The sequence below is a fragment of the Siniperca chuatsi genome, linkage group LG21, assembly GCF_020085105.1.
Source record: "Siniperca chuatsi isolate FFG_IHB_CAS linkage group LG21, ASM2008510v1, whole genome shotgun sequence".
Taxonomy (NCBI): Eukaryota; Metazoa; Chordata; class Actinopteri; order Centrarchiformes; family Sinipercidae; genus Siniperca; species Siniperca chuatsi.
The window spans coordinates 24,406,178-24,433,755 of record NC_058062.1 but is presented as its reverse complement, the minus strand read 5'-3'; the positions used below and the strand labels follow the sequence as shown (position 1 = coordinate 24,433,755).

The following is a 27,578-nucleotide window of genomic DNA, read 5'->3' as shown; positions in this document are numbered from 1 at the left end:
TAATCCTAATGTGGACCTGACATTAGTCACGGATATAAGCAGCTGTAGTGTACAGCTAAGATTGGAAACTAATGATGTAGAATAATGTATTATACAGTATTGTAGAAAAGGTTTCAGTCGTAGTCATCTGGACACTGTTTTCAGAATCAAGACGTTTCGGCTCCCATCCGGAAGTCATTCTCAATTGTGAAAAAATTGGACGGGAACTGGAAATTTAAACTACTCTGAGTTACATAAGCCCTGCACTATACACTATTTAAAATCTAAGGTCGCCTTTTTCCAACTGCCTAAAATGTGGAGTTAAATTTTTTAACTGAAATCATGAGCAAAAACACAGGAACAAGAGAGCATAGGTTAGCATGTTTTTATTGCAAACTCAACACTTTCTGTAGTTGATTTTCACAGTGAAAGCGTTCCTGCAAAGACAACTGCGTGTGTCTTTTAGTGTCAAGTAGCCGCAGGAAGCTGTGAGTAAGTCTACATTTTAGACATTTTTAACCACTTTTATCAGTTTGACACCGTGATGTGGATAGGTGAACAGCAGCAGGAACTTACTGCACACATAAAAAAGGTACGCAATGCTGTTTTCTGTGTTGCTGGTATTCTAAGAGGAGGATGGGTCAGTGTTGTCATACAAGCAGTGGGAGGCAGTGACAGACAAGCTAACAGATAACCGCTCATATTCTCAAAGTCAACACCTGAAGGAAAAAAACGATACAACATACATTAGTCATTTCTGTGATACAGCTCAATACTGGGGAAAAACTAATGAGCCAAAACAATGTTGAACGGGCGGCACAATCAGATTCTAAATCACCAGTAGGTTAACTGATGCACCTTAAGGCAACAGCTCAAGTGTTTGTATGTGGTTTCCCTCCATAATGACCAGGGGTAATACTAAAAGTCAACTGTCCCATAAAGCAACGTGTGTGTTGTTGTGGGTACATCTCAAAGCAATGCGCAACTTCATTGGCTCATTAATGAAGTCTGTTAGCAGATAACACAGCAGACTGCTAAATGTTGATGTAGACTGGAAAGTTTAGTGAAGTGATTCTGTAACTTTTACAGAAACTGCTGAAACTACTGACCAACCTGTCCATCTGTACTGTAACATAACGGTCACACACACGTCATAAACTCAGCCTGAATAGGTGGATTTCAAATGTTTGGAGAAACCAGACTTCATTCAAAAAGCGGTAACAATTTATATTTCAGCACCGTACAGCAAACAACCTGCAAACACACACACATATCTTCAAAAAGATGACTTTTTAGTTGATGCATGGCTCTTCCTGTAAATTTCGTACCAGACTTGATTGAAGGTGCTGTTCAATTTGTCAATGTGTCAACTTTCAGAAAAGGTTCACAGTGTTCAGTCCTGTTGTAGTTCTGTTAGCGAGGACTTTCCATGGTCTTATTTGATGTTGGTTAAGTTTACAGTAAACAGGCACATTTTTCCAAGGATTTTGGTGTCATGTTCTCCCCATACAAGACAGAGTGGCATGTTTCGGTGCTAACAGCAGCCATGAGGAAAACACTAGGACAATGACAAACCATTTTGTACATTATGTGTGAATTAATATGAAGATGGTGGAAAATGAAATCATATTTGGGAAGCTCTGGTTGAACACAAACAATGACCCCACTGCACGCGACCCCGTCCCGGTCAGCCCCGCCGTGTAAACAAACAAAAACAACATGGGCGTTTCTTGGTCGCTTAACCAGCTAACCACACTAGCTTTGTCGAACACAGAAAAGTGCCCCTCCAATCGGTTCAGCTGCAGCTAGCATGGCTACCAACTTCCCACTCAATACTCTTTTCACCCGAAAGTAGGTGACCCATACAGAGGTCAAAACAAGCCAGCGTCCGTATTTGAAATACACTGGATGCCCAGGGTAGCCTTACCTTTTATAACATTACTAAAAATCGTGGCTCTGAATTCTTCTTTGGCCTTCTGATCGAAGTCCTGCCCATGGATAATGCGCATCTGCTTGAGGAAAGTGGACTTGCCGCTTTCGCCTGCTCCAAGTAATAAGATCTTCACTAGCCTTTTTACATAAGTCTTATCTCGATTAATACACTTATCTATCTCTTTAGATTTCCGCAACTGTTCTACCTCGCCGCTTGTGAGGAGACAGTTAGGGAAACATACAGATAAGAGCGAGCGGGACGGCAGGAAATCCGCCATCTTTGAAACAACTTCATCGATACAGACAGCGAGGAGGGCTGAGCTCACCCCAGTCCGCTGTTGCATTCACGTGTCGTAGGAATCCACTTCAATGTAACTTCCACCGCAACTTTCACGAGTGTAGTTTAACAATCGAAATCCGGTCCGCAAACACTGAACTGAAGCTGAACCTTCAGATTCTAAAGTTTGCCAAAATGATGTTAATCTCGTGAGTCCACTGGCAAATGCTGCGTGGGAAATGTGTTTTTAAGCAAAATGCATTGGTTTCTTAAAGAAATGGAATTCTGGCAACACTCATACATAAATATCACGTGAAATAGCAAAGTGTCTTCACTCCACATATAACCAAAGGAATTAACAACATTCAGGTCTATCCCTTCCTGGAATTTTGATGTGTGGTTTATTTATCAAAAAAAAAAAAAACTATCATGAAACCATGAGGGTTTAGCATATCAAAGGTCCATAGAAAGCTTGGGTCGAATGAGGTTCAAATGTCTGTTACATGCATGGTTACAAGGCATAGCTTATGTGATGGCATTTTTTCCAATATACATGAACTCAGCACAAGTGAGAGGTACAGTGGCGGGCGAGGCACGCTCAGGATAGACAACGTGAGCGCGCCCATGCTGCAATGTTTGGGCGGGTCGCCCCGAGCCCTGTCTCTACGTCTCTGCGATGTTCTCAGTTGGACAGGTACTTCAGAACACCCTCTGTTCTAGACTCTACTGTGTGGAGCTAAATACATAGATGGAAGTTAGGAGTGATACATTTCAACTTTATTTCATAATTCTGTAGGCTAGTAGCTCATGACCTCATGGCCAGATTAACCTGTTAGGGTCAATGCTAGAATCGGCTACTATCTGGCCCCAGGTTTGCTTTGTGGTTTTGGTATTGGATTAAAAACTTACAAAACACTTGAGACACAGTAACTTTAGGAGCCCCTGGGGCCCCTGGGCAATTGTCCTCAATGCCAGTTATAATCCAGCCTTGGTTATGGCAAATTAGAATTCTGACCTATCAGAATCATGATTTAGAAAGCCATAATTAACCTATTATGACTTACTATGACACAATTGTGAGTTAGATAGACAGAAGAATGACTTGCAGTAGTATCTTATAATTAGTTTAGTAATACAGAATTATAACTTCCTCTCTTAAACTTTGCAAATGTATATATTCATACATGTTGTTCATAATTTAAAGACATAATATGATCAAGTGGGCTTTCTTCTCAGTCTTGTTATACATTAATTATGGCATTCTACCCCTGTTTTTATGTTGGTTCTGTCTATTTTCATGTGAAGCACATGTCATTTCTTTTGTTGTTGTAAAGCACTTTGAGCTGCGTTTCTTGTCTGAAAGGTGCTATACTAATCCAGTTTATTATTATTATTAATACGGAAATGATTTAAGGAATCATTTGACATTTTGGGAAATATGCTTATTCTCTTTCTTGCTGAGTTAGATGATCGATACCACTCAGCTAGCTGGCTACAGCTTGTTTAATCCGTACAGAAACTGAAGTGTAATACTACACGTTGTGGTTTTACGGCCTTGTAGATTCTCGTAGACTCTACGAAGTTACTGGCCAAGAAAGTGATTGGCACATAACCCCCAATAAACACTTGGGTTTGGGTTTGGATTAAACATGATCATTAGTGAGCTTTAGAAGTAAGACGGTTTTTCACAACTGAGAATGACTTCCGGATGGGAGCCGAAACGTCTTGGTTCTGAAAACAGCGTCCAGATGACTACGGCTGAAACCTTTTCTACGATAGCTGTGTTGGTGTTGGTAGGTGGTCTTTGCTACCTTTGGACAGAGCCAGGCTAGTTGTTTCCCCTTGCTTGCAGTCTTTATGCTAAGCTAAGATAACCAGTTGCTGGCTGCAGCTTCACATTTATTGTACAGACATGCAAGTGCTATTAGTGAGAGCATCTAGCTCTCAGCAAGAGAATAAGCATATTTCCCAAACGGATTAATGATCATTTTTACTTTTTTACCCAGTTGTCTTTTTACATTGCATCCTTTAATGCAAAATAATAATGAATTAATCAATTTATCAAATCACCCCTAAAGTCTTTGGTGATCGTGACACATTCCTGCCTCCATACACAGCCAGCTAAACTAAACGCCCCAGCTCTGACACTGGATGTGTTAGGACTTTCTCTTCTTCATTACTTCTTCATTTAAGAACCACCCAGACAGGCTTTTGTCTGTAACTCCTGGGGGGTGAGAGCAGAGGCTTCCTACAGAAGTCCATCCTTCCCATCCTGGCTTATAATCCCTACACAGGAGGAGGGTGTTCATGTAAACTGCACCGGCTTCTCTGTCAGCAACTACCGATATTATAATTGGAGTATTTCACACCAGGATTTGTATTTTTTTCCATCTGCTTTGGTCTTCATCCGTCTGCAAATATGACCATTAGAACAGCCCGTCCAGACCGGGGACAACACTTCCGGCCCCGTATGCACTGCTTCAAAAAGGTGGGTGGATATCATCATTATTATTATTTAGTGCGTCTACGCTGTATAAACTGCTGGTATTTTATTAGTAAAGTTTACAGATATATTAAACGTTATTCTAAAGATAAGCTAGACTTAACATTTCTGGGAATTGCTTTTATTGCATTCAAAAAACATGAAGCACAAACACTTTGGACAAAACAAACCAACAACAAAAAAACATTTACAGTTTTTTAAGCAGTACATTTTCCCCTACTCAATATTTTCCTTTTTCCAGTTACATGAGAGATCTCATTAAGTACATGTATATTTGTACGAGATTTACACGTGATTTGCCACTAGAGGAGCTGGGGCTTGTTAAAGATCATCTCTAATTCCACCAAAGCCACTTAGCTTTGCTGCTCTCCTGCCAGGCGTCACTGCATCGAAATATACTGTAGTTTAGCAGCACAACCCGACCTGACACGCTGAGACACGGGACTGAATCTATAACTGAAAAAACTAAGTTCATTTGATTACAGTGCGAAAGGAAGCAGGCAAATGAAAAACACATTACAAGTTACACATGGAACTAAATAATTAAATGAATGAAATACATCCTCTATAACTTATAAGAGTAAAGATCACTGTGTGCTGAACTTAACATGGGCCTCCATGCTGAAACACACCTCACTGCCTTACATTGTAAGTATGTGTTGCTAGTATTTTGTCCATTCCCTGTATATCTTTGAATGTACGTGACTATACTGTATGTGCAGCAGACGATACTTCTGTATGCGTATACTGTATGTAAGTATATGTATATATGTGCAAAAATAACACCGCAGTAAATGGTGATGGGAGGTTGGACAGTTTGGTCATAATTTAACTTCAGTCAAGGATTTCATTTTATTTTGCACATCATACAAAAAGGGCATTTTTCAGACAAGAAGTTCGGCTTACTCATGGCCTCTGCTTACATTCTGTAAAATGACATTCACAATATCAATCCTCCGAATACATTCTGGCAACGTTAGGCTACATTACATCAGATTTCAGTCATTTGGACACTTTTGCCCAAAGTCACTTACACTTTTCAACGCCTCGCTCAGACACCTGAACATGTGGCTAACAGTGCTAACAGGACTCTTCACTTTGATGCTGGGTAATACGGCCTAGCTAGCAAGGTCGCAGGAGCAGCCCTGCTAAGCTAAGACTAAAAGCTACACAAGTTTAGTTAGTGTGTCTGAGTCATGTCTTTATTTCCAGCAGCAGCCTCTAGTAGGTTGATTCAGAATAATGCTGGCATTGTTGTTGCTCTAGCTAACAGGAGCTAACTGGCTCAGTGTGCTAGCAGTCATTGAGCTCGCTAGCTTTAGAGAGGCGGGTTGTCTGAAAGGTGAGAGGGCGGTGACAACACCACTGTCATGGGAAGTGGCATTATGACATAACAGTTGACATGAAATGTATTATTGGAGGGTATTAAAATGCCATAGTGAAACTAGAAGGGTACTGGGAGAGCGCTGACCGAGGCCAGCAGCCTCAGCAGCGCCTTCAGCTGAGGCGCAAACACGTCTGGATGTTTCCCAAACGTTTCCAATCACAGGCTGTGGGAACAACAGGAGAGCAGGTGGAAATATAATCTTCTACTTTGTGCTGGAGTAAATCGTTCCCTTCACTGTCCCCACCGCGGCCTGCGTGTGTGTGATTGGCGGTTTCCTACACACCTGCTGCCTTTGTTTCTCCAGATGTTTGAGGTGGCTGTTGTGTTGTGTTGTATGTTTAGTCGCGGCACGCCGTTCACTTTAATTATGACGGGTTCGCGCATGCGCAACGAACTGAGTTCATGTAGCCGCAGCGGTGTTACAGCTGACCTCGTGCATCCGCCGCGTGATTCGGATCCGCTCCGAAATGGAATGGGGTCTTCCTCGGCCCATGCCGCACCCTTCCACCAAGTCCAGACAAACAGCTCCGAAAACACAACGTGCTGGAGGCGATCCAAACACACTTTTGGGAATAAAATGTCTACAGTTAAATAAAAATGATATCCAATAAAATTCAGTTATTCAGAGTTTTAATCATTTCTTCAGTTGTTTCACAAATTGATTCATTTATATATTTTACACAATTTATTCATATGATTATTTATTTCATAATTTCTTTTTTTATTTATTTCTACTGGATATTTTGGGGTTCTATACACAACAGATGCATAACTTGATGGTAACTCATACATGCCAAATGAATAGACATAGAGAATGGCTCTTTCCATTGAAAGGTATTAAAGTAAAGGTAATTACTGTAATTCAGTCGTTCTCTCCGATGTAACAGGCGAGACTCCACTCATTTATCCTGCCTGTCCAAATGGCCTTGGTACAACATATAACCTCAATCACGAGAAAATCTGAAAATCTACAGGTTGTCTATTTTTAAAGATTCACTCTCTGATTTAAATCCCCAAATGTCCTCCCTGTTGACGCTGTCAGACTCAGCTGTGAAGCGATTTATTTGATAGAAAATATTCATTTCCCAGTGTATCTAGTGACGGATGCTTCTCTTTTCCTGAATGCTAAATGGACTTCTGGTGTGACTGTGTTTATTCCAGTGGGCCTGAATGTCCTCAGTATTCTTTGGTTCACATAACTGAGTCCTGGCTGCTGTCCTTGTGCTTTCAGCTGGAGGCCATTGTGGTGGAGATGCAGGACCCAGACAGCGGGGTTAAAGGCTCGGAGCAGAAACTCACCGTCACTACCATCCCACATGTCATCGCTGGTGAGACTGCCACACAAACACACACACACACACATTCACAAAGCCTAAGTGCCTAAGACTCAAAAAATTGTCTAAAGTTCATATATTACATATTTTTCCCTCGTAATGACAGAATATTATAGGGTTATTACATGCTATCAGCTTCATAGGGTCGTAGAAAAGGTTTCAGTCGTAGTCATCTGGACACTGAACTCAGAAATTTAAGCTACTCTGTGTTGATTAAGCCCCGCCCTCAGGGAGGAGTCTACCCGAGTGTCTGCTGTTTACCTGCCTAGTTTCACCTGAAACTGACCTAGTAGTTTCCATGATGGCCCAGTAATCAGTAATCAGGCCTGTTGTTCTCTGGCTGCACCTCCCTCATCACTGTTCAGTACCTGATTAGCATGTGACTGGCTTGACCACGGTGTTAATACACTGTGGTAGATCGTTGGCAGGTTGAATCTCAGACCACCATTTCTGTTCAAAGAGGGGTTTTCCTTTTCAACAAAATGGCTTCTTTGACTCCTCTTTCAAACCAGCTCTTCTCTCTACTTAGACTCTTCACCTCACGGTCTTCAAATGTGCGGTTTGTAGATTTTAGATGCAAATGCACGGCGCTGTGCAATCCTGAGTCAGCGTGTCGTCTGTGCTGATGAAGTCTTTTGTGTAGTGGCTGTTTGGTCTCACCTGTGTACCGTTCTTTGCAGTTTTCCTCACTGCACTGAATGGAGTAGACTACATTGCTCTGTTTCTGTGTGGGCATCTTGTCCTTAGGGTGAACGAGTTTCTGTCTCAAAGTGTTGCCTGGTTTAAAGAAGACAGGAACATCGTGCTGTCTAAAGATCCTTTGTAGTTTTTCAGACAGTCCAGATACATAAGGGATGGAGTCACCGTTCCTTCTTGGTTCTGTTTCCCTTTTGTCCTGTTTTTTGGCTCCAGCTTTATAGGGTGCTTTAACAAAATCAGGATTTGTATCTTAAAAGCTGAGTTTATAAATAACTGTATATTAACAATGTATAAAATGACTGTGTTGATGAACACACAGATAATTACCAACTCTGCAGTGTTCCCAAACTGTACCGAGCTTCTTTGCCTCTTTTAGCGTACTGCTTTGGTTTTCCAGCTCGTAAACTCAAACAGCAGACAGACAAAGTCTAGCTCGTCTGGTGAACATAATGGCACGTTTGGTAACTAAATCTTCCAATTTTGTGTCCTTGTGTCCCATTGGATTGTACAGATTACTTATAAAGGCTTGAATAGTTTAGAGCCTGTTATTCCTGAACTTTAATGTCCCTGTTCTCTGCATTATTTGAGGCTCAGACTGAGGGAGGACACTGACAGGCTGCCCTGCTGTCTAAGCTGCTAACACAGGCTAAATTAGGCAGCCCACAATTGGATGAGATCTGGACAGTGCTTTAGGAGCCAAAGTGGCTTTTTAATCTGATCCACGAACAGCAAGGGAAAGGTCAGCATGGATACATGGGCCAAGCCCCCCATGTGAACTGCAGTGGTCTGAGTATAAGCACCTCCTGCTGTGAGTAACAGTTTACAGAATGATTAGGTGGAGCGGAACCCAGTAATGCGATTCATGTAGAATGATTGTTACCTGTAATTATTCATTTGTGTTGTCATGGCTCCTGGCCGATGCTGTCTGTTATTATCTCAGAAATCTGCAATTGACAGTCTTCTAAATCCATCGGCTGCTCTCAGTCTTCAGCTCAACTCATCAGCTCTTAGATGTGAAGAATTTGCTTCATTTTTTAAAGAATAAATAGTCTCTATTAGAGCCAGCATTGTAAATGCAGACACTCAAACGACCTGGGAATCATTTAACGCAGGTAACACACTTCCATTTGCTCTAGATTAAGAAAAATCAAGAGTGTTATGGATAATAATATTAGAATTAGAACCAGTCTGCAAGCCTGGCAGGCAATAAGAAAGTGGAGGGTCTTCCCTGGCCCCAGTACAGTGTATCACTGATTCTGCTCCGGCCTGTTCAGATGGAGGATTTAAGATTTGGAAAGACCCTGGGGCGTTTCTTTGATAAAGGAGTGATGCTTGCATTCGAACAAATTCAGCAGACATATGTTCTGCCCAGAAGTCCCTCTTTCTGATTTTTACACATTCGTAGCTTTACTCTGACCGGAAGCAGTTACTTCTTTGACTGTCAGACCTCACAGATAGAAGGCTTATCAGTCAGGGGAATGCCAGTAACATGATTTCAGAATATTTACGACAAGTATGGAATAATGAGTTTAATCTTACAATAGATGAAACAACGTGGGTAGAAATATGGCAATCTGCAGAGGAAATGTCCATATGTAATAGAACAGAGAGACTCAGTTTAGAATATTGCCTCGTCTACAGATCACCCCCCAGCTCAGACACAGGGTGAATCCCAGTTTGACACAAATGTGCACAAAAAGCCAAGTGGAGGCGGGACGTTATAGGCACTGTATCTGGTCATGTATCCATATTGAGGAATACTGGGGTAAAACTGTGTGCTGCTCGGCTCACCCAGCCCTCATATTCAAGGCTCTCGTCAAAGAAGGCTGCTCAGTATTCGTTCGTTTGCTGCACGGAAAAATATACTGCTCAGATGGACTGGTACTACGCTGATACTGAGCTAATACCAATGGATTATCTAACACGCAGATTTACATGTAGACTTGGACACCCTTCTTTAAGTATGCTGGTAAAAGACTTCCAAATATTGTATTACAGGGAATGATAGATGTGGGAGGTAATGCGACATGGCTGTGTGCAGCAGTCAAGCTTCTCTGATTTAGCATTGTTATTGTCACGCCCAAATTATGCTTCTGAATTATCTGAATATCTGAATAATTACTTGGCACAAAATGATAATAATCAGTTTAAGTTACTTCAAGCACGTCTTCGTTTTCAGAGTTATTGTTATTGATATCAAATCAAACGAGTGTTCTGCAGCGAAGCCAGCGCTGCTGTGACAGAACACTAACATTTCATTTCTAGGGTGGCACGCTGCCCACCCAGCTTTAGCCACACAATGGCATGGTGCCCAGACAACGACTCGAACGGATTCAGTGATCCTCGGACTTTTCATGAAGCGCCATCAGCAGGTCAGAATTTGAATTTGTCCAATATTTTGGTTCGTGACCAAAAACGAATGACATTCCCATCAGCCTCAGCATTTAGCTCAAAGCACAGCTATGCTAAGTACAACTAAGTACATGTCGAAATGAAAGTGATAAAGAAATGGAAACTGTAAATGTCAAAGCAAGAGAACAATGTATTGTGAGATGGGAGTGAATGGAGTAACCAAAAGACTTTCCAGTTTGATCGGCAGTTTCATACTGGCGTTAAATTTCATCATTTAAAGACACAATAAGGAAACAGAGTGGCTCATTGGTAAATGCATTTTATTTATTATTTATCTTTTTTTACTTCGAGTTGTAAAATGCAATGTTTGTTTAAATGCAAATGTAATTAATGTAAGATTGCGTTTATCAAGCGATCAATCTAATAATTGATTAGAACTAAACACAGTAAGGCTCTCTCATTATTCTTGTGGCACACTGCAAACTTTTTACAGAAAAACATTAGAATAACAATGCTTTTCAACAGTTTTGATGCCAGAAATGTGTAAAATACAAATCGTGTGAGGAATAGCAGGAAGTTGAGGGCTTAGTTGAATAAAATTAATGACTTAGTATTTAGGTATTTAATGCATGTAGGTGTAATATGGTCTTGAGTCTGAAGTAAGACCTGAAGTATGCTCTAAAGGTTTAATTGCCTTTTACTGGTAGACAACTGATCCGCAGCCACCTGGAGACTGGAGTCTGTGTGTGCAGTGTTTCAGCTCGTATCTGTGTTTCCACACAGGTAAGGACGTCATTGCATGGGTTGCCAACAAGATGAAGACCACTCCGGAAGGTACAGTACCAGAAAAATCAAAGATTGGTTACCTGTCAGTTATTTTAAAAAGAAGACATATCCACATGTTTTTTACTGCCCCATCCATTCATCTCCTCTCCCTGTCTGTGTCCCAGAGGCTCAGGCCTTTGGCACCATGTTAGTGGCCTATGGCTACATCTACCCCCTGCAGAACCACAAGAAGCTGGCCATGTGCAACGACACCAGCCTCTACCGCTTCCAGGTAAAACTAAATCCCTGCTTCTTCTGCTGCCTATAGTTGCAGTCAATGTTGCACGTGAACATCGCAGGGAAAGAGAATTTGGCTTCACTAAAGATCCTGTGTAGCTCGCTGCTGATGTTCTGATGTCATCACAGGGGGCTGAAGAAGACAGTGAACTAGGAGGAGTTTTGGAGCGCTGTGGTGTTCCGTGGGATGCATTTCCTGTTGAGACAGGACATAGTGTTGTTCAAACTAATCTGATGTCAGCTATTGAGAGAAAGTCTGTTTTATTGTTTTATTTCAAATGTCTCTTCTTTATTATTGTGTTTTTGATATTAGAAATGATTGATTATCACACATTTCATGGCAATTATTTGTAACACTAAATGTGCTAATACTTTTTAAACAAATTAATATGTTTCTACATTTTGAAATTATCGCTGAGTTTTAGACAAGGGATTACTGTCAAACCACACCAGCATGACCTCTGGCAGGAAGTTAGCTGCATGTCTGTGAACGGGGCATAAAGAGGACAGTGGACCTTTTGGTGCTTCCATGCTCAGGCCCGCCTGGCTCTTTTAAGTTGAAATCCCGTTTCTGGACACGATGAAGATCCTCCTGGCACTAGTCTACGTTTCTGATTGCTGTCCGGGAAAGAAATAGTTGCCTCTTAGATCTTCATATTGTGACATAAACGTGAGCCTGGTAGAGATCCACAAATAAACTTGGATTTTTAAAATAATACAGTAGTTTTGTTTCTGGGAACATTTAACAGTCTCTACCACGTCACGTTGCGCGTCACAGCCACACGGCCACGTGTATTGTAAGTAAAAATGCGAAGCTCTAGCCGACACTTTGGTCAGACTCTTTAAAAAGACGTGCGCAGCCGTTGCCCCGGTTACCGGTGCTTTGGACACCAGGAGACACCGGGGGAGGACTGGTAGGACAGGCTGGGTAGGAACGGACGTCCCGAGGGACTTATTAGCGGAGAGAGAAGTTTCTATGGGACTGTGTGACTTTAGAGTAGAAACTGTGGAATAATTCAAATGACAAGTTTGATGTGCACATTAGCACGGAGGTTCTTAGGGTTCATTTCCAACAGTCTGGTGCTTGTTGCACAAAATGTGACCAGTAAAAATAAAAATATTTTTAATTAATCATATTTACAAAATCAACCGCATTGTTAACAGCAGATAACGGACTTATTTGGGAGAGCCTAGTGCAGATTTGTAAAAGCTTTTCATCAGTTCACAATCATGTTTAGAAGCAATTCTCATACAATCAGGAAAAGTTATCAAGTAGAAATCTAATGGAACAACGTTAAGTCATTTTTTCAGCTGTTAAAGAGGGCCCGGGGTCTCCAGGACCCCTAACAGGTCAGGAAAGGGACAAAACCTGGACCTGACCCGAGCCTGAAGTCCAAACCGCAGCCCAAACCTATTACTCTGTTCAGGTCAGGTAGCAAAGCTCTAGTGAAAACGCGCTGTATGTGGAACATCTGATCACATGCTAGTGTGATCCTGCCACTGTTATTCAAAGCTCCACTCTACACACTGAATCACTAATACTGTCTTTCCAATCTAAACCCTTCCAGACCCCATACTTCTGGCCTACACAGAAATGGGTTGCAGAGGACTCTGACTATGGTGGGTACAGTATGTTTTATGGGAGGGGGGGTTGATTAGAGCAGGACAATCCAGAGCTTCAGTGGTTTTTTAGGATGAAACCTACTGACTGTTGAGTCACAAGCCACATGGTTAAGAACAACTTGCATTGTTTTAGAAGAAGGGACTTGCTGTTTATATCCAAATCCCAAATCTGGATGAGGAGCGTGAATGAGAGGCACTCTCCCCTCCTTCAGCTCAGCTGGTCTCGTCTAGACTCGCCTTTCAGATAAAAAGCTGTATGGAAATAAATAGCAGCTGTAGGAAGGTGCGTTTTTTCCATTGTGACAGATTTAGGCTAGTCTTTCCCCCCACTTCTAAACACATCCTGTCTGCGTACTGGACTGGCATATGAAACTGATATCAGTGGGTAAACAAGCGGGTTTCCCAATGTTCACTTTATACAGCTGTTTGCAATAATTAACGTGTGATTAGTATTGATTTTGTTTTGCTCTAATTACAGCCATTTACCTGGTAAAGAGGAACATCCGCAAGAAAGGCATGCTGGAGCCCTACGAACAGGTCGGTGCAGAGGAAGGACTGTCTCTGTACGTGCCTGCTTTCAGTCTATATGAGCTTCAAGTGGTACTGACAGTGCTCAGGAGCGGTTTGTGGCATTCAGTGTGGCCTTCATCACAGTGCATCCTGGACATTCAAGGGGCAGTACAGGCTGGGTGCTAGTCCACGTCTTATCATGGAACCCAACTGCATCCCAGTCCAGATCCCTCTGAAACCCGGCTTTTTGTCATCCCAGGCTTTCATTCCTATCGATGAACATGTTTATGGGATCAAAGTGTTTATCTGACTATCAGTGATTCACATGAACATATTTATGGTTTAAGTGTTTTTCCTTATTTACAAAAATCAAATTCAAAAACTAAAAAATGTAATTTGCATTCATTTATTTGGTCCATTTTTATACGAATGGTGAACAGATATTAGATTCTTGCTCCTGTACGACTGTACTAGGAACACATATAACACAGCCTAAAATGCTAAATGTAGTTTTGGACTAGAGGAACTCCAGCGATCGGGGAGAGGCGGATTTCTTTTTTAAATGCTCAAAATGGAAACAGCAGAGGTGGAGATATCCTGACTTTTAGTTTCTGGTATGGCTCCAAAAATACTGAATTCTGAAGCAGATACTTCAGCTTAATATATGTAATACAGTGTAATTTACCACTGGAATCTGTCTTCACTGGTTCATCTGTTTGGTTGTCCACAAACAGATGAGGAGTGAGTTTGTAACGCGCTGCTCCATGCTGCCGCTGTATTTGTGTTTTAAACAGGCACATTACGACCACCTCCATGAATGGCTGAACCACAAGTGGGACTTCATCGTGATGCAGGCCACCGAGCAGTACAAGTAGGTGAAACCATTACCAGTACTGTCTCTTGAGGTCATTTTTTGGGGGGCATCTTTATTTGACAGTTCACAGTGAAGATGAACAGGAGTGTGTGTGTGTGTGTGTGGGGGGGTCAGAGGTTCAGTACCCAGCCCTAGATGAGTATTTAACACTTTCTGATACCAAAGGTTGGCACCAAACGCGTGGTCAGATTCTTAGTCTTGTGTACATATTTTCTTATATATCGTATATGTATCTATAAATGTATATTATACAGACCAGTACAATCAGTTCAACGAACCAATCTGTGGACACAATGAGCGTTTTGATAAGCTAGGATTTAGATTTTGGTGAATTAGTTCCTCTTAACACCTAACACTTCCCATTTGTTTCCTGTGTCTGCATGTGCGTGCGTGTGTGTGTGTGTGCGTGCGTGCGCGTGCGTGCGTGCGTGCGTGTGTGTGTGCGTGTGTGTGTGTGTGTCAGGGCTGGTAAGGAGAGGCAGAAGCCGGATCGTGTGGTGTTTGATTGCCAGGAGAGGGCTTACTGGATAGTGAACAGGCCACCGGTCAGTGTGTGTGACTCTGTGTGTGTTTTACTTAATTAGGTACACCTGTACAATGTAATGCAATCCAATACAACAGAGGTTGGAGTTTGCAGTGGTGTTGAACGGACTGCCCTCTCGACTGGCCCAAATATTAGAAACACCTGTCAATATAATGCAGTCCGTTCAACACCACTGCAAACTCCAACTTCAAAAATAAACATGGAGTTAAATGAATTCCTCTCTGACAGCGAAAATCAAAACTGAACACTATCTTTGTAAAGAAAGAACTTATGGCAGAGCTCGTGTGTGTGTGTGTGTACATATATATACACACATATATATGAGAGGAACAAAATGCCATGATCCAAACACATGCATTCTGTAGCTCCAGTGGTAGCAGAGATCTCATTTTAATGTACTGTACATTTATCATGCACCTGTCCTGTTTGTGTCCAGCGTCGGACTCACAGTGCTATGGACTGTGGTCCAGAGCGTCTTATTGATCCCAGCGCAGAAGAGGTAACAGGTCAGTACGCGCGCACACACACACACACACAGTGGAGAGACTGAGGTCAGCTGGTCTTTTAAGAAACTTACTGGAGCTTAACATGGAGAGCAGTACTACTGGACTGATCTCTACAGACAGATCCGCTTAGAGACTAGAACCCCCCCTGACTGTGGCTCAGTGGTGGTGGAAAGCAACAATGCACGTACATCTCCTCTATATACTATACTCCACATCTGTAGTACTGTACTTCAGTTTACACAATATGATGCACTGTTACAAATTCACGGCCTAGTTAACAATATATCAAATTGTTAACATGAGTTCCTCCTTGACCTGCTACAACAGTGAAATGCTACTTACACATTAGCCTAATGCATCAGTAATAATAACCCAAAAATATAATAAATAACAGCATAACACTCAAAGGGGCCATTTTCCTTCATCATGACTACTTTCACTGTTGATATTGTAAGCGCATTTTGCTGATAATACTTGTAACTTGTAATGGAGTATTTTTATTTTGCAGTGTTGCTACTTTTATCTGAATACCTGGCTGTAGCAGTTTATTCACCCAGTCTGTCTGCACTTTTATGCCTTATTTTCCGTAAACCTGCAACGGAACGCCACTCAAAGTCGGAGTTCCTACTAAACTCGGGCAAATCCGTCGACCCCGACTTCATGAAGAAGCAGCTGTCTGACGTCACACAACATTGGCAGCAGCCATGGAAGCGCACATTAGGCTACATTTAGGCTCATACACTTTGTGTACATTATACTTTTCCTCCGCCGTTCCGAGTGTCAGGAAGTTCAGCGGGGCAGTGTACTTCCTGCAGCTTGTGTGTTACAGTCGTCGTCCGGTGGTGTTCAGAGGCACTGAAGGACGACACTCAGTTTATTCCGATCATTTTAGAGCCGGAACGGCTGGAACAGACAGTTTCACCGGAACTACTTAGTAGGTGTCAGGAATTAATGGAGACCCTGCGGCCAATCAGAATCGAGTATTCACCCTGACCGTGGTACAAGAAAAATTGTGTGGCAAACTCAAAGAGGCAAAAGTCAACATACATGCCAAACTGAGTACCAAAGCTGAATGCACGGCCTAATTTAGATCAAGAGCACCTCAGCTGCACCACTCCACCACCAGCCAGGAAATGAGCAAAGCAATGCATTCCGCCCAACAAAGATTATTTTACATTACAACTTTGTTTGTTCTACTGCTGGCTCGAAAGTATGGCCCCTTGTCTAAAACTGACTCCTCAAAATCATTTTAGCCTTAACAGAAATGTCAGTATTTTTCCTGAAAGCTGATGTGCTCCCTAGTCTTTAAGAAATGATTCCTAAAACTCAGTTGCGGGATTGTTGAGAGTAAATGGGTAATTGTTGAGTTTCAACTGAGTAATTGTTTCATATTATTATTATTTCATAAAACTTCAAATAAACAATACAGAAGTTTCCTGTGGATAGATGCCATGTGAAAGAAGCCATAAATAAACGCAAGCAGTGCCAGGTGATGCGTGAACGCAACAATATCTTTGTCAACCAATTCTGTTGTTTGTAACATGCAAAAGAGAAACTGAAACGGTCACCACAGGCGAGCCAACACAATCGCGGCGCCTTGAAGTGTAGCAGTAATGGCTCAGCCTGCCTCTATATGTAGTTCTGCCGTACACAGAACCTATTTCATTCATTGCATTTTTTCTGTCCTTGTCTCTTTTCTAACAGATCTCCTTACACTGATGAAGATAAGAGAGAGTTACAAATAAAACAGTATACAGTGTTTTACCCACATTGTCATTCTTGTGTTTAAACTCCACTTATATAAACTTCCATGTAGTCTTTAGTCGCTCGCTCCAGGAAATAGTGATGTTGTGATTGTAATAATTCATGTAAAATCAACCAGACACTGCATTACTTTCAAGGGCTTGCAATTTTGTCTAATTCCCACAGTCATTCCATAAGAAATTGGTATGAATGTGGTAAAAATGCTTACAAATTTTGCTTTCCTGCATGAAATAAACCTATCCAAAACCAGGTCAATTCAAATTAAAACCTACATTTCAACAAGCCAAGTTTAGACAATTTTTACTCTCACCATCATTTATCACACAGGACCAGTACCAAGATCAAATACTGAGTCCGTTTTTCCATTTTTTTTGAAAAGCCGCTGCAAACGTATTCATTTTTGGCTGCAATAATCACCAAAACAATTCTGCAAGATCAAGTATCCTTTACTGTTATTGGCTGTTTTTGTTATTTTCCACCTTTCTGTTTGTGTAGTGGCTTCCACACCGTGGTAGCACCAGGATTCCTCTGTGCTCAGTCCTCTGTTACACCGCCTGTTCAGTGTGAGCCCAACCAAGTCTCGCCATGAAAACTAACGTTTTTTTCCTTCTTGTGTCACAGAAAATCACCTTCGACATGTACAGACGCATGGTAAGTCGTAGTATTTAATAAGTAGTGATATTTAAAAATACACACATCTGATTTTATCATAGCACCCCACATTTCCTCCAAGCTCAGTGCTGATGGTTTGAAGCTCTAAACATCAGCAACGAGCGGGACATTTTCTCACGTGGACGTCTGTCTGCAGGTTTGAAAGTGCATACTTCGATATCCTTTGTTTCAGAACACTTTCACAAAATTACAATCACAAATTTCCAAAAGCAAATTAGGATTTTGTTTGTGTTCCTCTTTTATCCTAGAACATGTTCTATCAACAAGCCATCATGAGGTCAAAGGTCAAATCTAGCGTGTCCCTTGGAGCGTAAGTTCCTCTGGTTTCTTATGTATTTGGGAACCTTTGTAGGGCTCAAAATGAATTTGAAGCATTTTCTTGTAATTATGACTCATCAGATCTGGATCTCCTTATTAAAAGATAATTATATATCATAAAATCAGTTAAAACACTGCTGGCCCGGTTTGGAAACACTGACATGGAAGCTCTGTGGATTCCATTGGTCTCATCACAGTTCTGTTTCTGCAGACTGGTCAAGTACATCACCACCTACAAAAACCACGACCCGTTCCTGGCTCCCTGTCTGCCCAGCAACCCCTGGCTGACAGACAACGACACGTATTGGACTCTCAACATGAGAAGGTGAGGCCACTGCATTTTCGATCAGTCTCAAATCAAGAAATGATCACACTGATGGTGAGACAGTGCTATGATTACTGTAATCCAAACGACTTAAAAACCAGGCTGGGAGATGGCCGGCCTCTTCACACCTCTACACTGAATTCACATTGTGAGCTTGTAACTTCGATTCGGGTGGAAACCTGTTGAAAGCTTTACAGCACCACGTGAACGTGTGCTGAGCAGGTGGAGCCTGTGCTGTATGAGGACGCTGTCACGTCTGATAGAAGCCCCAGGTTCAAATCCTGCCTTTACAATGCTTTCTCAGCTACTGTTGAGAGGAGCAGTAAAGAGTAGCCACATCACAGCTACCGTAGCTACAGCCAAGAAACGAAAATCACTAATTCAAATCTGTCGGCCGTCAACTCATAAATCCACTTTTTTGATGTGTGACTTTTGAAAAATGTACAAATACATGATACAAAATACAAGGTTACACTTAATTTAGAAAGTCCGCCTACAGATGGTTTATAATTTGTATCATTTGAGATTCAGCAGCTGTTTCACAAATAAAGGTCTGGTTAGGTTTAGGCACAAAAAACATCTCGCTTCGGGTGTTCATGAACTGTCACATGTGGTCTGTTGATAATCTGTCAAACATCTACCGACAAAGCAAATACTCTATAACCGTATGAAAAATCTGCAGGCGGACTATCCACGTAAACTTTTTCCAAATACAGAAACATATTTGTGAACCACTTGTTTCATTTGTACGATACTAAACTAATTTGCACATTATTAAATGTGAGTAAATTCAATTTGTTGTGTGAAACTTTATGACACAAACACAACTCCACACAGATGGGGATGCATAGTAAATGTATCATTAGCTGTATTCCAAATGTTTGTGTGTCTGTAAAAGTGTAATGTGGATCCTTTTGAAAGTCCCAGTTTGTATGAGCAGTGAGAGTTTCAGTGAGCGACTCTGCGTGTATGTCCAGAGTTGACGTCCCCACTAAGATGCGAGTAGAGCGCTGGTCCTTCAGCCTGTTCGAGCTGCTGAGTGACCTGCGAGGCCGAGACGACTTCAAGATTTTCCTCAAGAAGGAGTTCAGCGGTATGTTGCCAAATGTCATTAGACACACTTTCTCTGGAACCCTCTCCTTGTTTTTGGTATTAGTACATTTGTAGAAGAACAACCTTCCTCGTAGCAGGGCGAAGGCAGGTGTTGGGCTAGCAATGCAGTCTAAATTGTGATATTGTTGCTCCTCCCATATCGCAGATATTTTGATGTTCCATTTTCTGATGTTACAGTTCCTATATGCAGAACACATATCTTAATAATCTCAGCAAGCTACACTTAACTCGACAGTACATGCACCACTGCTTATTACTTATATTATTACATTGTATTATTATACTGTATTATCATCATCAACCGGTAAACCCACTTGGTACTTCACACTTATTTTATCTTATACTTATACCCACCTGGTACTTCATTTATTTTCTGACCTGTTTTATAGTGTTTTATAGTGTATTGTATTTTTTGCTAGTACTTCCTCCTGTGTGCACTGACGTAAAGGCGAGCTACTGTAACAAAGAGTTTCCCTTCTGGGATCAATAAAGTATTCTGATTCTGATTCTGATTCTGACATGGATATAAGGTACTAAAACAGGATCTGAAGACACACAGCCGACATGTGACACATGCACATGCAGTGTTTCAGACAATATATGCCTTCCACCATCCAAAAAGTCCCATATGAGCAGCACTTCAGCTTTCCTTCTGTTCCTCGAGCGTGGTTGTTAAAGGAGCTGTAAGCGACATTCACTGCCACTAGATGTCGCACTTGACACAGCATCTCAGACCACAACAAACGGACGCTACAGCCCACCAGACTCCATTGAGAAAAACAGTCATTTTAACTTGCAGATCGTCGTAAAACACACTTCATTCAGACTGGACAGAAACAAAATAAAACTCACCAAAACCGTCTTTGTTAGTCTTTCCACTGTTACAACAATCACCAACTCTGGTTTGGTCGAAATAAACCCTTCATTCACAGCGTTAGATGAGAAACAGTTGGCTGTCTTTACAGACACAAACTGATATAACAGCCCAAAGTCTTCTGGTGCCACAGCCTGGGCGTAAAAATAAATTAGGGTCCAAATGTGTGTGTGTGTGTGTGTGTGTGTGTGTGTGTGTGTGTGTGTGTGTGTGTGTGTGTGTGTGTGTGTATGTGTGTGTCCCAGGGGAGAACTTGGCTTTTTGGGAGGCAGCTGAAGAACTGAAGTGGGGCACTGCATCTTCCATGTCAACAAAAGCTGAGACCATCTTCAAGTAAGACAAACTGTGTTTATATGAGAGTGTGTGTGTGGTATCCATTTTCAGATACTACTGTAAACAGGCCTCACGTGAACAAACGGTTCTTTCTTTTGTTGTGAACAAGATCTTCCTCTTGAACTGTTTACATAATATGTATATGTCTATAGACTGTACATAGAGTATTTAGATTTTTTTGTGCTCTTTCACAGTTTGCTGTGAGTTATGTTCTTGCTTTCTTTTACATACCACACCACACTTTCATCCACCATTCACAATATGTCAGACACCTCTACTCAAAGTTTAAGGAACAGTGAGTTTCACTGCCGCTCAACCTGTTCTAAGAGGAAATGTGTATTTTGTACTGAGGCAGGTAAGGTAAGTGTAGCACTGATCAACTTAAGACAATACAACATTAGTTTTCGACCTGTCAAAACATATTACATACGACTATAGAATAACAATAAAACAAAAACAAAGCAGTGTGCCTTATAGAATTCAGCATTAAATTAAAAAACACATAGGGTGTGGGTGTTACGCAGCACTGTATTCTGTCATATCATCCATAAAGTCCAGCAGATGACTTTGAAAACTACTATATGTCCCACATAAGCAAAAAACAAACGTAAAGCCACTGAAAACCTGGTTTCAAATGCTTCAAAGTAAGCTTCAGGTATTTCTTCATAACATAAAGGGGAAGTAAACCCCTCCTGGAAATCCTGTTGTTGCTGACCTCTAGTGGTTTAACTTTGCAGCAGTGATGTAGAAGTGTACTCCAGGACACCGTGACCTCACTGTTGGGTGTGGTTACAGGTGCAACAAAGCACACTGTGATGCTGGCTGTGGTCAGACGTGAAACAGGCTGAAACTTTCAACAAGAGAGGGCAGTCAGACGCAGCTGGTCAGTCCTGTCAGCCTTTAAATGAAATGGCCATGAATAAGTAAGCAACAATAAAAGATAAAGTCAGGAAAAAACTCCTGAAAAGTTCCTGAAGTGTTATTCATTAAGAATTTCACAGTGAAAAAAAATGTAATCCGCTTCATCAGGACTGTGTGGGTGTGGTTTGATCAAATTTGATTGACAGTGCTGCCAACATCAGCAAACAACCCACCACCAACTGTCATCACATTCTGATTCAAATGCTGGTAAACCCTGATTGGTGCACAGTAGTAGCTCACATCACCTGTTTCCAATAAAGCCACACCCACTTCAATCCATTGAGAAGAGCAGAGACAAAATACAATGTGAAATGTGAATGCGTATGTGAAATAACTAAAACTGTTCCAACTTTGGCAGACAATAGTGTCACTACATGGGACCATAGGCCTCATTGGTTTCAGGGCCTTTAATATGCAAACTACAGTTGTTTTTGAAGTATATTTCCAAACAGAGTTGGTAGACTATACCTCAACCCCTCTTAAAATGTCAGCCATGCAGTATGATATTGATCTGGAGTGTCTGTGTGTTCAGGACCTTCCTGGCCCCTGGTGCCCCCCGCTGGATCAACATTGATGGCAGGACAATGGGCCTGACAGTGAAAGGCCTGGAGCATCCTCACCGCTACGTGCTGGAAGCAGCACAGACACACGTCTTCATGCTCATGAAAAAGGTGGCAGTGTACTGTTAAAGTCAAATGTTTCTTACCTTGTAGCTAATAATGCCTATCATTCATGTTTAGGGTGGTTCATTAATACAAATAAGTGATTAATGATTCATTTGATGATCTACTGAGATCTCTGGCTCTGTGTTTAGCCAAAAAAAACGTATTGAAGTCACTGCCCAAGTGTATGTACACTGACAGAGCAGCGTAGCTGAAGGGGATTTGTGATATTCCATACGGCTTTGAAATTCTACATTTTTAAACCTCTTTAAGTTCAATTTTACAAAAATGCTCTATAAGTCAAAATTGGCTTAATGGTAATGACTGATTAAAGTGGCCCTGGCTTATTACAACAAATGTCCATTTCTAGACATTCCACATTCCTAACTTACTTATCACCCGTACTTCCTACAGAGCTGATAGTCTTTCAGCACATCCACTGATGTGTGACAGAGGTTTGGATCACTGCAGCCTGTGGTCAATTCAGAAGATCGTCACTCTGTATTTTTCTAAATATGCAAAAGCAATTAACATCTTTATCTCCACAAGTCTTTGTTCAAATGCTACCGAAACTGACACAGACATTCCCCAGATGGCAGACATCAAGCGTTTCAAATAGTGTTCAGATCGGCCAAACGGTGAGACCGCAGTGATAGTCAGTATCTTGCCATAATTTGTACTGTATCCACAACATTTTCTGTTCTGAGTGTTGGATCAAAAATCACCAAAATATTTGACAATATACACCCGAAACCAGCAGAATGATGTGTTTTTTTCAGAATATTATCACCAACATTTTGACTTTTGTGAGCGTTTTAAGATAAAACACATGTGATGTCATTGCCTCAACATGTGAGAAGGTGTGTGAAAACCACATCTCCCCAGTGGTGCAGTCAGTAGGTCCCTTCTCTGGGGATACAAAGGTCCAGTGCTCAAAACCCCAAGCAGAAAGTCCTGCTTGTGAACAATGTGCCGGTTGATACCTGTGGTGCTCATAGAGGTCACATCAAGTCGAACATTACCTGTTCTGAAAAACTGTTATTTTTCGTAAGACTCTAGGTCACATTTCAGGCACTTGTGTGTAGTCAAGCTGGTCACCTGCAGTCTCATGTGCTTTCGTTGGTACAGGATACTTTCTTCCGTTACCTCAAGTCACCAGTGTACAAAGACATCCAGAAGAAGGCCTTGAGCCCTGAGCCTCATAACTTCAGGTTGGTGGCTAAATTGACCTGATCCCTACCATTCCTTTCTGACATCTGGCAATCACTGCACATGAATACATATTGATCTGACATGTTCAATATGTTCATTTTGAAAAGGCTTCAAAATATGCAGAAACAACAAGCACAATCACATTTCTTCCCCACAGTTGGATACTCACTTATGCAAAAACTGTATGCAGTTATTAGTTAGGTTTGGTTTGATGACAGATTCAAACACATTACAACCTAAAGGGGCAGACAGGAGGCTTTTGGCAGAGCTCCCAAATAAAAATCCCATACATGTCAGTGGAATTTGCAGAAAGATACTGAATGAGTCATTTTAGCTCTGTGGAGTACCCAGAGTAATGTGCACAGTGCTTCTTGAAAGAAAGGTTGCCAGTGAATTTGTCATCTTTCAATGCTGTGCGTGCCACAAATTAAATTCAGTGAACATATACAGTACAGCAGGTATAATAAGTATTGAACACGTCACCGTTTTTCCAAAGGTGCTATTGACATGAAATGTTCACCAGATGTTGGTAACAACCCATGTAATCCACACATGCAAAGAAATCTAACCATAGATGGCCATAAATTAAGTTATGTGTTATAATGTTAAATGACACAGGGAAAAGTATTGAACACGCTTACTGAAATTCATTTCATTCTTCGTACAAAAGCCTGTGTTGGTAATGGCGGCTTCAGGACGCCTCCTGTGTGGAGAAACGAGCTGCATGCATTGCTGAAGTGTGACTTTGGCCCGTTCTTCCACACAAACAGTCTTCAGATCTCTTCTATGAGCTCTGATCTTTAGTTCTTTCCAAGATTTTCAATTGGATTCAAGTCAGGTGACTGGCTGGGCCGTTCCAGCAGCTTTATTTTCTCTCTCCGAAACCAACTGAGCTTCCTCGGCTGTGTGTTTGGGTCTGTCCACCCTCGTTTTATCTTCATCATCCTGGTAGATGGCGGCAGATTTTTATCAAGAACGTCTCTGTACATTTTTCCATTCATCCTTCCTTCAGTTACATGAAGTGTGCCAGTACCGTATGCTGAGAAACGGCCCCACACCGTGATGTTTCCACCTCCGAACCTCACTGTTGGTGTGGTGTTTTGGGGTGATGGGCAGTGCCATTTCTCCTCCAGACATGGTGTGTATTATGGCATCAAAGAGTTCAGTTTTGGTCTCATCTGACCAGACTATATCCTCCCAGTATGTCACAGGCTTGTCCAAATGTTGTGCAGCAAACTTTAACCGAGCTTCAACGTGCTTTTTCTTCAGTAATGGAGTCTTGCTGCGTGGTGAGCGTGCATACAGGCCACAGCGGCTGAGTGCATTACTTATCGTTTTCTTTGAAACAGTTGTAGCTTCCTTCTGAAGCTGTCCACAAGTGGTCCTCGGCTCTTGAACAACTCTTCTGATCATTCTTTTCACTCCTCTGTCAGAAATCTTGCAGGAGCACCTGGTCGCGGCCGGTTGATGGTGAAATCATGTTCTTTTCACGTCCGGATTATGGCCCCAACAGTGCTCACTGGAACATTCAGAGGTTTTGAAATCCTTCTGAAACCAATGCCTTCAGTATGTTTCGCAACAAAATGGTTGCGAAGGTCTTGCGAGAGCTCTTTGCTTTTACCCATCATGAGATGTTTCTTCTGTGACAGCTTTTTATAGGCCATCAGTTGGGACTGAACCAGCTGATATTAATTTGCACTGACAAGGGGCAGGACTGCTTTCTAATCACTGACTGTCTTGGCTTTCCAGGCCTTTTTGCACCTCCCTTTCTTCATGTGTTCAATACTTTTCCCTGTGTCATTTAACATTATAACACATCATTTTTGGCCATCTATGGTTAGATTTCTTTGCATGTGTCGATTTCATGGGTTGTTTCAACATCTGGTGAACATTTCATGTCAATAGCACCTTTAGAAATATATTTACTGAGAAAAATGGTGACGTGTTCAATACTTATTTTACCTGCTGTATATGCCATATGGGCCCGGTCACACCATAAAATGGATCTCTCATCTTGAATTAATCATGTTTCTGTTTCTACCCTAGTCCGGCACAGCTGGAGCAAAATGCTCAGAACCGAAGCCTAGGCATCCATCCCATCATCCTCTGGCAGCAGGAGGAAGAGGAAAAGGCCAAGGCCGCCGCTGCCGCCGTTCCTGTCGATGTCAAGGCCATGATGAGCAAAATAGACCGGAAGAAGTAGAGATATACAGTGGAAGTGTGTGTGTGTGTGTGTGTGTGTGTGTGTGTGTGTACAGGTCATGTCACACATGAAATACCAACACAGGAACCAGCCCTCCATTAGGGTATATACACTGTACAGACAGATTTGCTTTGCTCTTCAGTGTCATGCCAATGAATGTTGTTCTGTTTTAGCAAATTATCAAATGTGATTCATTATGGAAGGTTACTGAACAGGCCTTCTAGGCACAGGCCCAGGGGCCCAAGGGGTCAGGGTGGCCCCTGGGCCTGTGCCTGTGTTTGAAGTGACTGTTTACATTTATTGTTGGAAAGTCAATCAAAGGACTACAAAGAGACGCAGAACGACCACAAATAGACACAAAATCACCACAAACAGGCATAAAATGACCACAAATACATGCAAAAGAAGAAACAGCTACAAAGAGACTCAAAACGACCACAGAGACACAGAAAAGATACAACTACAAAGAGACACAAAATGACCACAAAGAGTCACAAAATGACCACATACAGACGACCACATGCAAAACGACTGCAAAAATATGGAAAACAGACTCAAAACGACCACATAGATGCGTAACGACCACAGAGACTCAAAACCACCACAAAGAGACTCAAAATGACCACAAGGGTTCTCCAGCTCCAGAATTAGGTTGTAAATATCAGAGGTGACATATAACAGACCATAGTGACTGAACACCTTCCCTGTTTTTTAGAGAGTGATACAGTAATTCCAGAGACTTGCCATAAGTATGTTGTGTTTCTATACAAGTCACATTAATGTCAAAATTTGTATCAACAAATCAAATGTATCTTATGTTAAATACTTAAATACATGACACTTTAGAAATTAATAAAAAATTAAAGATTATTATTGTTATTATTATATACAGTATATTACATTAAGCGTTTTGTCGAAAACCAAGCCTATTGATTGATTTTCACTAGAGCTGATTAAACAGCATTTCTTTTTTTGCTGAGCTTGTAATAGTTTTTTTCATGCATATTACTCCATACAAGTAACAGTGTGAGGAGCCACTGAAGTAACATATCTCCCTATCATGTACTTGGAGACACTGTAGCTTCTGTGGCTGCAATATGTATGAAAATTGAATAATTGTGGTTGTATATGCTGCTGTCTACAAGAGATGTTTAATTAGATTTAAGCATTATATTTACTAAACTATCTGTACTCTGTCGTACTATTGTACCAGTCATAGTCAAAATGCACAAAAGTATGTCAGTACATTGAAGTTAAAGAGAGCAGATTTCTCTATGGAAGATTTGTACAATATGTAAATCTGGTTACTTGGCCAAAAGTGATAAAAGAGATCAAGATAAAGCAGACTTCAGATCATTGTGTTTGTGTGTGTGTTTGTTTGTTAATAGTTAACACGGTTAAAGTCGAGGGACCCATACCAGTGACTTCAAACCCATTTTATACAGTTTATATTATAAACTACTGCTGACCATTTTCCATTGCTGGCTGTTTGGATTTTTGAATGGATTTTTGTACATTCCAAGGCAACACATGATAATGGCAACTAATAAACGAATTAGTGCCACAGTTGGGTAGGTTATAATGTGACAAATTATACTA

The 27,578-nt window shown here is 41.4% G+C and overlaps 2 protein-coding genes across 4 annotated transcripts in view; one reads left to right on the top strand and one right to left on the bottom strand.

Moving 5' to 3' along the window:
- gna13b (guanine nucleotide binding protein (G protein), alpha 13b) overlaps window positions 1–2,262 on the bottom strand; it is a 31,217-nt gene extending 28,955 nt beyond the window's left edge. Inside the window, exon 1 of the mRNA XM_044182719.1 lies at window positions 1,907–2,262. Within this exon, the coding sequence (XP_044038654.1) occupies window positions 1,907–2,255 (349 nt within the window). The 5' untranslated portion in view covers window positions 2,256–2,262. The remainder of the gene's footprint in view (window positions 1–1,906) is intronic.
- On the top strand, window positions 377–27,335 carry rgs9a (regulator of G protein signaling 9a). 3 transcript variants are annotated; one of them, XM_044182716.1, is made up of 18 exons: window positions 2,778–2,882; window positions 4,619–4,676; window positions 7,310–7,406; window positions 11,247–11,297; window positions 11,414–11,520; window positions 13,094–13,145; window positions 13,627–13,685; window positions 14,453–14,529; window positions 14,996–15,077; window positions 15,513–15,575; window positions 17,968–17,997; window positions 18,267–18,328; window positions 18,548–18,661; window positions 19,639–19,754; window positions 20,894–20,981; window positions 22,435–22,573; window positions 23,693–23,775; window positions 25,823–27,335. In XM_044182716.1, the coding sequence occupies exons 1-18, from the start codon at window positions 2,821–2,823 to the stop codon at window positions 25,977–25,979; spliced, it is 1,497 nt and encodes a 498-aa protein (XP_044038651.1). In that variant the 5' UTR covers window positions 2,778–2,820; the 3' UTR covers window positions 25,980–27,335. The 3 variants fall into 3 exon arrangements, with proteins under 3 accessions (XP_044038653.1, XP_044038651.1, XP_044038652.1); XM_044182718.1 differs by lacking the exons at window positions 2,778–2,882; window positions 4,619–4,676 and adding an exon at window positions 377–571; XM_044182717.1 differs by lacking the exon at window positions 2,778–2,882 and having other exon boundaries at window positions 4,442–4,676.
- The last annotated feature ends 243 nt before the right edge of the window (window positions 27,336–27,578 follow it).